General features: G+C 42.1%; 1 protein-coding gene across 4 annotated transcripts in view; it reads right to left on the bottom strand.

The window, feature by feature from the left end:
* The window catches only part of LOC119499981 (diacylglycerol kinase beta), a 132,386-nt gene that overhangs the window by 64,394 nt on the left and 53,316 nt on the right, over positions 1–14,676 (bottom strand). Inside the window, exons 7-13 of one of the 4 annotated variants that reach the window (XM_037789302.1) lie at positions 10,099–10,119; positions 9,347–9,497; positions 3,883–3,945; positions 3,252–3,515; positions 2,316–2,468; positions 1,813–1,862; positions 454–528 (exon numbers count right to left, since the gene is read on the bottom strand). In XM_037789302.1, the coding sequence (XP_037645230.1) occupies positions 454–528; positions 1,813–1,862; positions 2,316–2,468; positions 3,252–3,515; positions 3,883–3,945; positions 9,347–9,497; positions 10,099–10,119 (777 nt within the window). Of the gene's footprint in view, positions 1–453; positions 529–1,812; positions 1,863–2,315; positions 2,469–3,251; positions 3,516–3,882; positions 3,946–8,994; positions 9,319–9,346; positions 9,498–10,098; positions 10,120–14,676 lie in introns of those variants that run through there. The other 3 variants (XM_037789299.1, XM_037789300.1, XM_037789301.1) reach the window with 3 other exon arrangements.

Genomic DNA, 14,676 nt, shown 5'->3' with positions numbered 1-14,676 from the left:
TTTTATAAACAGACAGAGATACACTTACTAATGTTTACAATACAATGCTAACGGTTTGAAACTCTGAATGAAATTGAACTATTATAGTATAAAATTCTTTATATATAAAATGTGCGAAAACTGTGTTTTCACTTTCACCATTTCACCATAGATTTCATTGCAAAATGCCAATAATAGACTTGATTAAATAAATCTTTTTCTAGAGAACTTTCCTCTAACAAGCCAGTTGTTTGTCTTTGTGACACTTTCCTGAGAAATCTGTTTCAAGCTATTTTGTGTTGGTTGTTTTTCTTCCTTTTTGGACCTCAAATCCACTTTCTGGGTGTCACTGGAGGTTTTAGTTGGCATGAAAAGTAAGTAAATAATGATAAAACCTTCACAGAGGGGTCTGTTTACATTTCTCCTCCTGTCTTTGCCTCAGATTTTATTGAAGCGGAGAGTGTGTTTGCTCACCGGTCGCAGTTCTGTTGAATCCCACTCCAGATACTCGGCCACATGCACCATCTGATTGATGATGCGATCCAGCTCCTATGAAAAGAAAGCCGTACCGTGTCAACCCTGTCTCCTACAAAAGTACTGTTTTAAACAGTTTTAAATATGTGATTAAAGTGGCAGTAGGCAGTGTATTTTTGGCATCATTGGGCAAAAAATCCATAATAACCTTTGAGCATATTGTAATTCAAGTGTTCTGAGAGATAACTAGACTTCTGCACCTCCTCATGGCTCTGTTTTCAGGCTTTAAAAAATCTAGCCCGTGACGGGAGACTTTGACCAATCACAGGTCATTTCATTGAGAGAGCGTTCCTATTGGCTGTGCTCCGGTCATGTGACCGGTACTTGGCGTTCCTTCACCAGATTTCACGATGGCGGCGGTGTCACAAACTTTCTCATTTTACAACTAAACCGTGCACTACAAGATGATTCTGAAAACATTGGAGGCGAGAAATATGCAATAACGTAACATAATATTGATTCATATTTGATCAGCGCTGCCTAGTTTGACCGTTTGGTCGGAGTTCGCAAGTGATTGACAGCCGGCTCTCATAGACAGCAGACCTCAGATCAGCTCTGACTGCTTGTTTTCCTCCGGTCTCTGGGTTATGTTTAGTAAAAAAAACATCATGGTTTGGCTTAAAATGACAACATTAGTGAACGTTGACTTTTAGTTTCACACGGGACACAAACTGTGGTCTCCTGGGGGAAAGACCCGTGTTTGTTGGACCCATTCACCCCCCCACTTTCTCACTTGTTATACTCGTTATTATACCACATAACTTTCAATAACATTATTATACCACATAACTTTTATTAACGGTCGCTTGATATACTTCGACACCTGCTCTACGCTTCGCTCGTTTTACTACATCACTCGCTGTGGCCGCCCGTGGATCATTACAAACGTATTTGTGATACGTCAAAAGACAAATGTGATCTGCGATAAAAAAACATGTTTCCTTCCAAACGTTATTGAGAATGCAGTTTAGTTGTCTGAGAACGTACGTCTTGTTAAACTAATCAACTCTCATGATTAAAAGTCATTGTTCAGTAAAATGAAGTCCCTGCACATGTAATATATTACCAGTAGAGATTATCTGTTTATGTGATCACTTCAGCACACGGCTAACATTAAACAGAAGAGAAGCGGTTACAAATGACCTCATGTAAACACGACTGAGTGTTCAGGTGTCTATTCTTAGAGCTGCGGTGTGCAAAGGGCAAAGAGAGAGACGAGACACCGAGAGAGACAGATGAAGAGAGGAGGTGGGGGGAGAGAAAAGAGAGGGAGATACAAAAGCAAGAGGAGAAACTCACCGAGCTGTCCAGAACCCCGTTGCCGTCTGTGTCGTACAGCCGGAACATGACTAGAGGGAATCGAGAGAACGGAGATCCCATGATGACTCAGATGCCGTCAGATAATTAGTAGCTGTAACATTTGTTCTTGGATTCTCTCCAGATGGCCACAGGGTTAAAGAAGCAGAGCGTGCTACTTCTGTATTGAAGCGTGGGGACCAGTTAGCAGAGATTAGCCTCGTCACTGTGCTCCAATATAGCCTTAGTCACTAAAGAAGTCAATTGGGCACAGCAGGGCTTAAGCATGTCGCTGACCTGCCCTGTGTGGGAGGTGTAACCACCGTATCTAAGGCCCCGGGGAAGCAGGTAACAGCCTTATTACTCTTGCTGTCAACCTGAGCTGACATGAGACCAGCGGTATTAGAGGCACATATACACACATTGCACATGACAGCTGCTCCCACTCAACGTCCCCCCGAGATGAGCTGACCCTCCGCCCGCATCCCCCCATCCCCGTCACTCACACTCCAGCTTGTCCTCCGGCGTCCCCCTCTCCAGCAGGGAGAGGTAGCAGACGATGTCCTTGAGAAAAACCACCTGGGGCGACGGCAGGGGGGAGCCTTTCTGGGGCGACGGGCTCCTCCGCAGCGACAAATGCTTCTCGGAGTGGCTCCTCTCTGTTGATGTACAACACAAGTGTTCAAAGCTGCTCACGGTACCCATCACTCTTTTTCTACTCTGCTGTGGTTCCTCTGGTGAAATTAATGCTAAATAAAGTAAAAGCACATTAAAGTTTAAGAGTTTTAGAGAACTCTGATCCCAGTGCAGCAGGTAGAGACAAAACAGAGCAGCGGAGAACAGCTTAACAAAACACTATTTACAGAGCAGACAGACAGAGGCTGGAGATGCCACAGGCTGCTGACCAAAACAACATGACATCATGTGACGGGGAAAAACAATCTGAAAGGAAAAAAATAACTGGATCAGCAGCTCCCAGCTGGAACTGTGAATGTTAAAGTCTAATAAATACAGTTCTAATACATTTTACCTTTAACTCAAGTTGCTTTTTAAAATGAACCAGGAGACACTTTTCATACAGATGTCCACACTTTACCTTACAAACACCCAGCATTGTTTCCAACAAACATGGACAGTGTCCGAAATTAACTTTTTGACTCAGCGGCCAAGAGGACTGGTAGATCAAAAAATCCACCGGCCAAAATAATAAGTTGCCTTTTTGTGTCATGTATACATTTGTTTTAGTACATTTTATTGAGGTAATAAGGTATTATGTTGAATACAAAGCTAAGAGAACTTCATCAACAATTCATTTGCATGTTTGTTTAGATTTTGATGTGAATGATAAGAATCTGATTATCATCCTATCTGTCAATACACCACCACCAATTTACACAAACCAATCATGTGGCTTCAGTTTAGATTAGACTAGTCAACCTCACCTGGTGAGAGTTTGGGGGACACCGGCGACCTGGCCGGCCCAGCGTTGGGGGTTAGGGCGTTGCTGCTCCCCTCTGATGTTTTGACCTGGGTGCAGGGTGATCGGTGGGGCCCTCCAGGTGTGTGGGCCCCCGTCCCCGAACGCTGCGAGGAGGAGCGAGATGAACAAGGGGAGGTGGTGGCTCCCGAGCCCACCGTGCTCATCACGCTGGAGTGCTCCGGTGTGTGCCGGCCCATCGCAGACAGGATGCTCTTCCCGTTCATCCCTGTTGGTGAAAGAAGGGACACATGAGTTGGACAGAAATTATGTGAACAGGGGGGAGGATGCAGATGCACAGAGAGCTGGTTAGCTGTAAGGAGCAACATAAAGAAATACTGTCACAACAAATACAAGAAAACTCAGGATGCATAGAGGGACAGGAAGCAGATAAAATTACAACACTGCGTTAAAACCTCACACGAATACCATTCACATCAAGTCATCCACTGATCCACAGGTCAAATAGCATGAACTCACATCAACACAACAAGAGCACAGCAAAAAGGGAGCAGGAGGTTACAGCCAGGAGGGCTCTTGTCTCATTAAGATGACATCACCCTGATGATACGGGCTACTCGGGCCTGCTGTGGTACCTGTAATGGGGGCACAGGCCACTTCGGTCTGAATAGAGATGCCTGCGTCAATGGAGCGGGCGTCTGCGGTCAGGCATTGTTTAGAGGAAGAAAGAAAAGACAGCAGCAGACGCAGCAAGAATGAGAGAGCAGCATCAGTGAAGAAAGAGTATGTTCCTTATATACGAGAACAGATAATGACCGTTTACAGGAACCGCATGGGTTCAAAATAATAAGCCAATTATTAGGAGACAAGAGGAGTGCATCAGAATAACAGCCCTATATCTGGATCCTTTGTCCACAGCAAAAAGCACCATGTTACATGTTACATGCATCATCGGAGGACATAATATTACATGTTAAGGAGCAGGAGACAGAAAGCACCATGTTACATATAGTGAAATATTCTCTATTGTCCTCTAGGCAGACACGACCACAAGTAAGAAAACCTCAATTTTAAAGCTCATTTCATTTAATTTCTGTTTGCATTTATTTCTTATTTATTTATTTTTAAATGTATGTATTTATTTGTGTATTTATGCATTTATTTTCTTATTTATTTATATATGATTTTCCCTTTGCATTTAACCATTTATTTATTTCCCCAAACTTATTTATTTCTGTATTCTTTTCCTTATACATTTCTTTACAGAGATTCTTTAGATCATTTGTGTATGTGTATGGTTTTTAAACTTGTGTTTTTGTTGCTAAATTGTAAAGCACTTTGTGCCGCATTCTGTGCATGAAAGGTGCTATATAAATAAAATTAATTAATTAACTCATAATTGGTGGCAATATCTTTCATTTTATCTCCTTCATGTGACTTCAGCTTCAGACATAAAGGTCTCCTGGTGAAAAATAAAACAATCTGAGTCATTACAGCCATTAAAAACAGTCATCTGAAGGATTCAGTCAGTACAGAGAGCAGCTCCATCCAGACTGGATCACATCATGTTATTGAGGGTTGCCACCAGGTGTCAGTGCAGACTCTATCAGCTGTCTCTCTATGAGAACTTGAACCTATAAACACACTGAAGCAGCAACATAATCCACACCAACCTCTGAAGTTTCTCTTTTTTTTTTTCCAAATATGATGATAACATACACAGCATGTCACTTGTATTTGGACTTCCTGAGTCGGACTTTGTGATAAAGTTGTTTTGCAGACAAGCAGCTGTGACGTGAGCGGCGTTGTTCATATACCTGCCTGTCAGGAGCGGACTGGGACTGATATTCAGCCAAGAGAAGGAGAGGCCTTTTATGTGAGCGCCCCGACGCCGCAAGACGAACATTTTTGGCAGTAATTTTAACACTAAAAGGGCGTAGGTTAGTTAAACCTGACTAAACTTAAATATTTACTTATTTATTAGTGTCTCCTGATTGCCTGCAGCTACCAACGTCTCTGAAACTGCTCTTTCTGCAGACAAACATGTCTAGATCAGTCACGCAACATGCAAATGCGCCCAGTTTAAAAGACACTAAAATCATTTGCTCCGAGCCCCATTGGTGTCCCTACCAAACCTACGCCCTTCAATACATTTTAGGATGTCTTGCTGACACTCTGCCTCCTCAGTTTGTATAAGCTCATTACCGCTGCACTGAATCAAGACAAGACTGAGCTGTCTGCGGCTGCGAAGGTAAAGCAAGGTCAAAGGTAAAGCACAAATTTCTCTCACAGGATGGTTATGGTTGGACATTGACCTTGAATAGTTGAGGTTAGGATAGCCCAGGCCAGGGTTGTACATTAAACTTGTTAAAACTCTAAAGATCTTTATAATAAAGAAAAATAAGAAAGGCCGGCCCTCACAAGACCAGCTCACCGGGAAAATTCCCGAGCTATCCGTTGGCCAGTCCGCAACTGCTAACTAAAACGTCCGCCTACAAAGGGCCATACAAAAGTAAAAAATATAAAGTAAATTATTTATATTCTGTTGTATGTTCAGACTGTGCTGAGCTTACATTACATCCTAATAAACTGCCTGAAACAAGTTGATTTATCAATTAGATGATTGACAGAAAATTAACCATCAACTATTTTGAGGATAAATCATTTCATTAATTTTTCAGGCAAATATACCAAACATTCTCTGATTTCAGATTCTGAGGATTTTATTTGTCATGTATGATAGCAAGCTGAATATCTTTTGGACTGATGGTTGGATACTAAAACAAATAACTTTAAAAACTGGCTAATTATAATGGCCATTTTCAATGTTTTCTGGCAAAACAATCAGTTAATAGAGAAAGTAATTGTCCCAGCAGTCGCTAATGAAAATAATTGTTAGTTTTTGCTCTAAAACTGCCCCCAGTGATTGCATCTCCATTTGTTAGACCTCGAGGAGGAAAACAATGCACCGAATGTAAACATAAGATTCTGTTTGTTTTCCAGAGAACTCCACATGGCACCATTAATTTTTGAGGACCCCCTGATGAACGCATTTCTGCATATATTAGATAATTCCCAGTGAAGACCGACTAGAAGCACAGAGCTAACTGAGACACTGCGAGTCTCAGCACCAACGCTGCTACCCAAAGCGACACGCTGTCACTCACATTTAGCCCCTCTACACTTGTTGCCTCTTACTTTTATGAGCGTTATACCACAGAAATAGATTTCTAATTCAACAGTCCATCTGTCTCCTCAGCTGCTCAGCGGCGAGGAGCAGACTGACGGGCAGGCCGACGGTGCCAGAGCCCACGCAGCACTCACATGGACGGACGGAGGCAGACGCAGTTTACACCTGGAGCAAGGTGCAAATGAGCTACAACACCTGAAGATTTCTGCTCTGGTCAGTGTGAAGTCCCTCTGTGTGATCAGCGTTTGGTGAATACACCTGTCAGAGTCCATCTGATCATCTCTGGTGTTAAGAAGTAGGAAAACTTCAAAGACCTCAGATGAAAGGGCCAACTGCTCAAATGCTTTGTGTCATGTCATGTTTTTTTTGTTAAAGTCTTGAACTTCAACAGGTTGTAAAGTCCACAGCTGTGGTTGCCAACTTTACTGCTGCGACCATGACACACATATGATCTACGCCTGCATGAGAACAAGTAAGTAGTCAGTAATCTTTGCTCTTAACCCCCCAAAAATTTGCAGAAAAACTAAACACTCTTTTCATGTCACTGTCTGATACGACACACCCTTTAGCGTCTGTATGGGACGCACCGGGCTTTCAACTACCACTGTAAACCCATCCGCGTCATCATTAGATGGTCAGAGCATATAAAGAGTATAAAGAGCGAGAAAGTCCATGTAGGAGTGGGCGGAACGGGAGGTTGGATGAGTCAAACCAGAACAGGACTTTCATCCAGGAGACCGCTTTTAAGGCCGTGACATGCCAAGCCGACAGTCGGCCGTCGGATAGTTTGGGGCCGTCGGTGAGTGTCTGTCAGCCTAGTTTTTGCGGTGTATCTCCACCGCTCACCACCGTCTCAAGTCTGCCTGTGTCAGAGTTTTTTTGGTCGATTCAGCATGTTGAATCAGTGGCGGAGCCCGTCGGTGAGAGAAATCACTCTGATCGGCTGTTCAGCTTAAACGAATCAGTGCACGAGAAGAGAAACAGAAGTGAGGAAAGCAAGCCAACGAGGAAAGTCAAGAGGAAAAACACAGAGGACTCTTCTAATTTTTCATCTTCATCTCATCTGATCATTCCAACACACGGATATTTTCACAGCGACATGGCCATCTGGAATGAAGCTAAGTGGTGAGTGAGAGTGGTGTGGAAATGGTCGGCAAACGGCACTTTGTTTCATGTACGTATCATAACAACGGCTTGTAGACTACCTCTACCTGTTGGTGTGTAGAGTTATTTCCTCTCACACAGGCGCATGACGTACGTGGTAGTTGGACGTTGGCTGTAGTCCCGACATAAGCCTAACCAAGTGGTTTTGTCGCATAAGTACACCTAAAAACTAAGTTAACCTACTTTGAAAGTTTATTTTGAAAAGACACTGTATGCACGTAACAAGCCAAAACCTACAGCGTCATAGATTGAAGCATAGGGCCACTGACCAAGCTGCCCTATTTGACGAGTCGTGACCTGTATTGCTAAATCCGGTGCTGTTAAATCACTGATTCTCCAGCTCTCTCTAGCTGCCTGCCTTTATTATATGTGTGTTTCAAAACACCAAAAACTACAGGTGATGATAAGTCACAGATGCTTGAGGGCGTCCTGCTGCTTGGTCTGTTAGGGTCCAATTCTGTTTCAGTGTTCAAAGTGTTCAACATGACATAGATGAGGCACGCTAAGGCACGCTGTTTAAGATTTGTTGCGAAGAACAGTACATCATTGTTTCAGAAAATTGGCACATGACAGTCTATTGGCAAAGCGCCCAGTTTTCTCTACTTTTATTAACGTGCCTATTAATCACATTCTGGTAGGATGGTTTTTTATCTCCCTTGTGTCAGATTGAGTTAAATATACTGACATTGTTTCACTCAGGTTTCTGAGTCGCAAAAGATTTGTGGAGGATTATTTGAAATTTAGGTGCACCCAGGTCCACAGTGCCTTTTGGCGCTGCAATAATACATTTTAAGTGCTTTGTCAGTTCCCATAGGCCAACAATAGGGATGTCACAATACCAGAAATTTAGTAATCGATACCAATACCCAGTACCATACCATGGTAAAAAACAATTGTAAAACAATAAATCCCATGTACTTCAACATCCACTCCTTTATTACCGTTGTCATACTGGATTTTGTTAGAAAGTTAAACAGGTCGTAATTCCCTCTCTATTATCTATTTTATATTCCTGTGAAAACATCTCCTTCAAACAACTGGATTTATTCAAGTTTCTATCCAAAAACTACATTTTACAAGAAACATTTGAACACATCATGATAATTTACCACAGTCCAATACTAATTTTCACTGAATAGAGCCTGAACGCATCATAATGTAATAACAAATCAATGACACCTCCCGTTTACTAGCTCTCGTCCTGACGATTTCAACACGGATTTGTTGTTCACAAGATAGTGAGTTTACACGCAGTGAGTGGTCGAGTAACAAAGAGAGAGATGTGCTCAGAGCACATCAGCTGTTTGGCGATCATCGGAGCAGAGAAGAAATTAGTGGTTGAGACACACACACACACACACACACACACACACACACTTTTTGCCCTCCCCACTTGTGAAATGAATCCGGCGTCTCTGATCAGGATTATTTTGCTGCGGACCGGGGGGAGACAGCTGGTAGAGCGGTGCTCCGCCAATGATGTCGGGCACCGCAGCATTTCTCTTGATGAAAAATGATCAATAGTTCACTTCATTTTGAATTACCGGTATGTTCTAAGGTTGTGATGTCGCTCGAGGAGGAGGACAGGGCACCATTTGACACACACTGAGACAGATCTGCTGAAAATGTTAAGTCGCACTGGACAGATTTTTGGTCGCATATGCGATGGTTGCACTCTGGAGTCCTGCTGAATGATGTGATCAGTGGTGTTAACAGATGCAACTATACAAGCACAAACAGCCTACCTAGTAAGCTCGTTCCTGCACGTGACTGGTCGGGAGAGCAGCCTCCCGTCTTGCTCTTGAAGGAGGTGAAAAGGTGCTGACACAGCTCCTCTGGGATGTCGTTCTCCAAGTAGGTGGCCATGAAGAGCTGGAAGCCCTCATAATCAATGGGCTGCAATGGGGAAGCAAAGAGGCAAATAGGTTAACAGAAATGCTGAGCAGCTGAAGTTTACACCATCCAATTGTTCATTTGTTACAACCACGAAACGGAGCGGGGAAGATGTGATGGACTTCAAGTTGATCTGCCCTGAAATGAAGGTCTGCAGCCTTGATTTGGGGTGACATGCTAGTAACAGCTGAATGACAATATGGGTTGAGAAAACATTTCTCAATAGATTTTACAGTAATACCAGAATACGCCTTTAAGGTTAGCAACTGGAGGTGCTGGAAGCTGCATCCAGATAAAACCTTTGGAGGCCTGATGGCTTAAAAGAAAAAAAGAAAGAAACATCGACAGCAAAACATGTCATAATAAACATCCCCGAGCTCCTTCCATTTACCTCCTGCAAATACCCCCCCTTCCCTCAGCCATGTGGCGGGTGCATAGTAGCACTCAACGACCCCATGAACTCTGGCCTTTTCCCCTCTGGCTGGGTGACAGACCATCTGTAGCGGATAAGGCGGGGTTATGTTATGTTAGTGGACAGAATGTGCATGCAGTCTGCCGACACAGACACCACACAGCATGCAGAGCCTGCGCGGCTGACGCTTACTTGGTTGAGAACGTCTTGCTTCTGTTTAACAGTTGATGAAGTGAGGAAGAGGAGAGGGAGGAGGAAGGGAGGAAAGAGTGAGGGAGGAGTGGGTAGAAGAAGAAGAAGGGGTTAGCTGCTTTGTGTCGATGATGGTGGCAGTTTAGGTTGCAGACCAGACTCCTCTCTTCTGCAGGGACTGTTTGGCGCTGCACTCAATCACAGCCTGAAAAGCCTGAAGCTATCCGGTTCCACAATTCAACCCTTAAAAAATCATCCAGGGCGATCTTGACCACATCTAAATTAAAGGTCATTAATCAAACAATGCAGAAAAACAGGCAGGATTTGGTGGTCACTGCTCGGTCTCATTTTTCTCTGGTTGGATTCCATTTAGCTGAAACAGATCCAGGGTCGTGGTGTTGAGCATGCCAGCTCGCTGGCGTGGCGGCTTATTGACACACCTAAAGTAAACAGAGCCATTGTTAAAGCTCAATAGCAGCATGTCGGACATGAGATCAGGATCAGCGAGCAGTCTGTTGCTCTTTAGCTAAACAATAAAAAAGTGAAGTGAATGGTGTCTCGTTCTCACCAGTCATGGTGGACGGAGAAAGACACACACAGAAAGGCACAGTAACGATATAGTTTTATAATTTCTCGTCATTATATTAAAACATCATGCATCAGAAATGGAATAAATGATTTTTGGATTTTTTCCATTTGTTTGAACTTGATTTTTTAAAAATCCTGTACATCCCATAGGAGTCAATTACAACTCTAGTAAAAATAGTCATATTTTATCATGAAAATCACAGATATTTTTTAATGCTATTAGGTATACCACGGCTTTTCATATCATAAGTCATAAATTCTGCAGTGGGAAAGCACTATAATGTCACCAGCTTAGATGCAGTCTGTAAGTCCCTCGATTTAACCATTGTTTAACCCTTTAAAGATCCCATATTATAAAAAAGTGAGATTTTCACGTTTTTTTAATTATAAAGCAGGCTTAAGTCCTATATAAATACTGTGAAAGTATTGGAACGCTCAATCCAGAAGGAAATACGCACAGCCCGTATTCAGAAACTCTTCATTTGAAACATGTCAGGATTTCTGTCCATTTCTGATGTCACAAATTTACAATATTTAGACCCTTTACACAGATTTAAATGTAAACATTCTAAATGTGTCCCAGTTTATTCCTGGTTGTAGTGTATATAAATGTCATCAGCTGACAGGAAGTACACATGGACCCAAGCTGTTGCCTAGCAACGCAATTCTGTTGCAATTTCGTCGAAATGCGCTAAAACAGAGCGTTTCAGACAGAGGGTGAATACAGGCATATTCAGACCGATAGTATGAGGAATTCTTTTTTTTTTTTACATTATAGCATGTAAACGTGTTCTAGTAGAAACACAAAATACAAGTATGATCCTGAAAATGAGCATAATATGGGACCTTTAATGTAAAATTTCTTAGGGTCCTTAGGGCAGGGGTGTCAAACATGCGGCCCGGAGGCCAGAATCGGCCCACCAAAGGGTCCAATCAGGCCCACTGGATGACTTTGCAAAGTGTAAAAAATTGTCATTAATTCCAATTTTATAATAACATGCACTGCTATTCCTATTTGGGGGTTGCGCTGTCCTAATAGTGTCCAAGCTACGTGACACAACACTGTCAAGCTACTGTTCATGGAGGAGCCGCCAGTGGAAAATATGTTTGTCAAAAAGGAGAAAAAGTCAAATAAAATGCTAACTTTTTGGAAAAAAATAAATCAGACTTGCTCATCTGTGTGGTGGTGCAACAACACAAATGTTTTTGGGGCGTCTTGAGGATTTTCTGGTGGATCACCCATTTCAAATCTTGTCACTCAGTTACTAAATCCAAAATGTTTGAGCTGGTGATGATGTAATGACCAACGACTGACCACCATGATAACGTTTAACAGAATTTTTATGACCTATATCCCCTTGGGCAACCTGCAGGTCTGAAAATTGAAGCCAATGCTTTTATATAATTAGTTTCAGGTGATTATACACTAATGAAAACATAGTTATGAATATTATATTACATTTCTGCTAAAGCTACTGTTCCTTAAACAGATCTGGTGCAAGTAAATGCACATAATCTAAGCAAATATAATAAGACTGCAGTATGAGCTAACTAAACCATTTCCTCCCAGGGAACATGGTGTTCACACCAAAATAGGACACAGTAAAGCTGATCCCTTTTGCACGTCGAGACTTAGTGGAAATATGCTTCGAACATGCTTCTGTTCAGCTGGTCTGAAGCTGCTGTAACTGACGCCCTTCATCACAGAGGAACACACCGTGATGAGGATCCTCCCTCAGCTCAGTGCTGGCCTAACCCCCGAGAGATCATTCATATCGCTCTCTTCTCCTTATTTGGCCAAACAAACCACGAGGCTTTAATTCACTGTGCATCGAGCAGCAGGGCAGGTTCAGACAAATATGCTCACAGGCCACAGAAAACAACATTTCACATAAAGATATACTATATATGACATCATAAAACGTTGATAGATTGCCTTGAATTTAAGTGCACCCAGATGTATTTGTGAAAATGTGGAAAACACGTTTACCCCAGAGTCCAAACCCACGATTATTTTCCCTGTGAGCGGGCTCACAGTCACGGCTGCCAGTCTGTAAATATCTCCCAAGGGCAGCTACGACACATTTACATGCTTCATTTAATCTTTTTCATTTTGGCAGCGCAGTCGGAATGATTTGATTGACTTTCTTTTGGCATTAAAAAGGTAGGACTACTGTCCTGTCTGGATCCCAGATTGGCGGAGTAGATGTTTCCATCGACAGTACAATGTTATCAGACAAAATTAATGAAAATGTCATTTGTGATAAGCTGCATCCACCTTGCTTGAGAGGAGAGACGTGAACAAAGGGGGATAAAAAACCTGGGATACTTGCCGTGCTAAATGTAGCTTATGGCTGATCGTTTTAGAGAAATGCCAAGGGTTTTTAAAAGGAAACAGATTTCCACAGTAATTTTATGTTCCACTGATTGGAAAGTTGTTTCCTGCTGTAAGATGACGCTGTTCACCATCGTTTATAGTAAACAACGAGAACAGGCAGGTAAAAAAGGCCTCATAAAGTAGAAAATGAGGAGAAAAATAAAGAGAGGGTCTGTAAATGTAATAACAAAAAACTGCTCGTGCTGCGAAGAGCATCTTTATAATTAGATTTTTACTAGATTTTTGTATTATTGATTCTTTTTAATCAGATTTTCAGTTATTTGTAAAATTCGAAATAAACACGGATAAATTCCCTTTTTTTACACCTTGGACAGGTCGCAGTAAAAAAAACACTTACTAGAGATGCACCTCGCATTTCTGTGCTTGCTTTTAAGTTTCTCTTTGTTTAATATTATTTTTTTGTCTTATTTGAATGGTGTGGTCATCTTTCAACGTTTCCTGATAATACAGTTCGTATGATATCTTACGAAAACGTTTTTTTGTGATTTTTCCGCTCGTTACATGCATACAGTCTTTTCAAAATAAACTTCCGTCTTCACAGGAAACAACTTCCTTAGGTTTAGGCAATAAAACGACTCAGTTAGGTTTAGGAAAATATTTCTTTGGTTAGGTTTAGGTAACAAAACTACTTAGTTTTGGGGCGGCTGTAGCAGAGGTAGAGTCGTCGGCCTTTAACCGCAAGATTGGCGGCAAAGAGTATAGAGGCAATGAGATGAAACTCTTTTGACAACAGCCGCTGCCGCCATTTATAACTGAAAACGCTTATTATATTCATAATATTTTTATTGTTCAACACAGGCCATTTCAGTTCAATATGGCAGTAGAATAGAAATAATTTTGTTTTACTTTTATACAGCACTTTGGTAGGCAGATGTTTTACTGGCATCCGGTAGTCGTTTTCAATCCGAAATGGCACTGATGTTGCAATGGAACGAATAATTGACTTTCACTTCTTGGCAATATACATTCTTTGTCGGCCGTTTGATCCCCGGATCCTACTGTCTGCATGTCGAAGTGTCCTTTAGATAATGCCTATTTAAACATAACATTTCAGAAAACTTGTAATACAAAAAATAACTGTCTTAACGTCAGTAATCAACTGGGGAAGTTTCATGGCGATATCTATTAGTTCATTTTTTTTTTTACCCTATTCATCTGTAGTGTCTCCACTTAAACTCCTTCAGTAAAAGTAGAACCACACTTTGGCTAAAATAAGCTCAATGAAAGCACAACGAGAGGTTTTCTTTTGTCACCAGCTGGCTGAGTAGATTCCTCTACAGCTGGCACAAAGGACTGATGAGTCATTAGAGGTGCATGCACATACACACACACACATATTGATCGATGGCAGAGGGCCACAGTGGTCATCGTGGCGCCGGGCGACAGTCTCAGAAAAAGACTACATGAACAATTAAGTCTGGTTCATATGGCGCCCAAAGTCCAGCCGGGCTGTTAGTCATGTCATCACAAGCACCGAGGAGAAGCTTACAGCAGAGCGGAGGTGATAATGAAGAGGGAGAGAGGTCTGAGGGAAAGGGATAATAATATAATACGTACACATAAAAAGAGACAAGAGATGCCAGGAGGAGTAA

Source organism: Sebastes umbrosus, chromosome 13 (assembly GCF_015220745.1).
Source record: "Sebastes umbrosus isolate fSebUmb1 chromosome 13, fSebUmb1.pri, whole genome shotgun sequence".
NCBI classification, from domain to species: domain Eukaryota; kingdom Metazoa; phylum Chordata; class Actinopteri; order Perciformes; family Sebastidae; genus Sebastes; species Sebastes umbrosus.
Note: the sequence above shows the minus strand (reverse complement) of the source record. Positions and strands in the feature narration are given on the sequence as shown.